At 38.8% G+C, this 1,547-nt stretch overlaps 1 protein-coding gene across 1 annotated transcript in view; it reads right to left on the reverse strand.

Moving 5' to 3' along the window:
- Positions 1-1,031: 1,031 nt before the first annotated feature.
- Positions 1,032-1,547, reverse strand: part of cldn11b (claudin 11b) — an 11,997-nt gene continuing 11,481 nt past the window's right edge. The window contains 1 exon segment of the mRNA XM_056450842.1: positions 1,032-1,547. This exon segment is cut by the window's right edge and continues 60 nt beyond it. Coding sequence (XP_056306817.1) covers positions 1,327-1,547 — 221 coding nt within the window. The 3' untranslated portion in view covers positions 1,032-1,326.

Genomic DNA, 1,547 nt, shown 5'->3' on the forward strand with positions numbered 1-1,547 from the left:
AAATCTAACTGCATCAGAATTTGGTGCATTTCTTTGGTGCACACCAAGGACTGGCCAACATCATTCACACTTATTCAAATGAAGCACACAAAAAACGCTAGAATTTGTTTTAACTGAACTAGGGCTGAAGAGGAAAGAGGCTAATAATTTTGACCTTAAAATGAAGTTTAAAAAAAATCAAAAACTGCTTTTATTCTAGCCGAAATAAAACAAATAAGACTTTCCCCAGAAGAAAAAATATTATCAGACATACTGTAAAAATTTCATTGATCTGTTAAACATCATTTGGGAAATATGTGAATAAAAGACACAAAATCAAGTCATGTAGTGTGACCGGCACAGTGATCTGCTGATGTTTAAAGTCATGTAGTGTGAAATAGGCTTAAAGTGGAACTCTGAATCTGCGTCTCATTTCAGAGGCTGCTACTGTCCACCAGAGGTTGCATTTCGGTCATGGACGCATGCTTTGAGAGGCTTTCTGAATGAACGAATGAAATATGCTGTTTTCCACCAAGGCAACCCAGGATGCTGAAAATAATTGGCTAAAGTGGCAGTGGGCAAGTTAAAATGACCAAAGCACAATATCTGACTTCAGCATTGTTTTTCAGATAAACAAGAATGCTCACTTAGCATGTTTCTTAAATATCTGCAAACATATGATGCCATTTTTTGCTTTAGAAGAGTCAAAAACTTATAGCACCTTTATAGTCAAAATGCAAAGAGGATATTAGTGGAGACGTACTCAAATTCGTCTAAAGAATGCATACAATAATGCTCGACCACAATAAATCAATCACCAACCAACCATGAGACCTTAAAAATGAGCAGTTTTGCTGTTCCGGACATTTTTTTGACATTTCAGTAAGTGATTTCCTAGGAGGTTTAGTGCAGGATGCTGCGAGACGCTCTCCAGGAGAACAGTGCAGATCACATCTGCTCATTTAAGCACACAGACTTCCTGTCTGTCTAAGTGAACAAGCCGTCCTAAATGTTGGCATGAGCTAATAAGCTAACTTTGTTTGTAATTTTTTATAATGTTAAAATGAAGTTACTAAAAAAAAACTAAATATACGAGTAAAATGAATACTGTGTAATAAACATGCTCAGGAAAATCAGAAGTCTTTTCCTTTGGATTCATCTCTTTGTCTTATCGAACAAAGTCTTTCACCTCCAAACGTCTGCAAAGTGTGTTCCCTCCAAAATCTTCAGATGTTTGCAGTCAATCCATAGTGGTAGAAAACTAATTCTTCACATACTTCTTTGTTGTGTGTCGTGTGTGTATGAGCTTGTGTGTCTGAATCTTGAGGTAAAGAGCCGAGTTTTGTTTTATCCCAGTGAGTCTCTCACACATGCGCTCTTGGCATGGCTGTTTATAGCAGGGCCGTAGCTCGTAACTCCATCATGGTTTGAGTAGTAGTAGCGGGGTTCAGGATTCTCGCTTGGACCGGAGCTGGTAACTCCATCGTGGTTTGAGTAGTAGTAGCGGGGTTCAGGATTCTCGCTTGGGCCAGAGCTGGTAACTCCATCGTGGTTTGAGTAGTAGTGGC

Source organism: Danio aesculapii, chromosome 24 (assembly GCF_903798145.1).
Source record: "Danio aesculapii chromosome 24, fDanAes4.1, whole genome shotgun sequence".
NCBI lineage: Eukaryota > Metazoa > Chordata > Actinopteri > Cypriniformes > Danionidae > Danio > Danio aesculapii.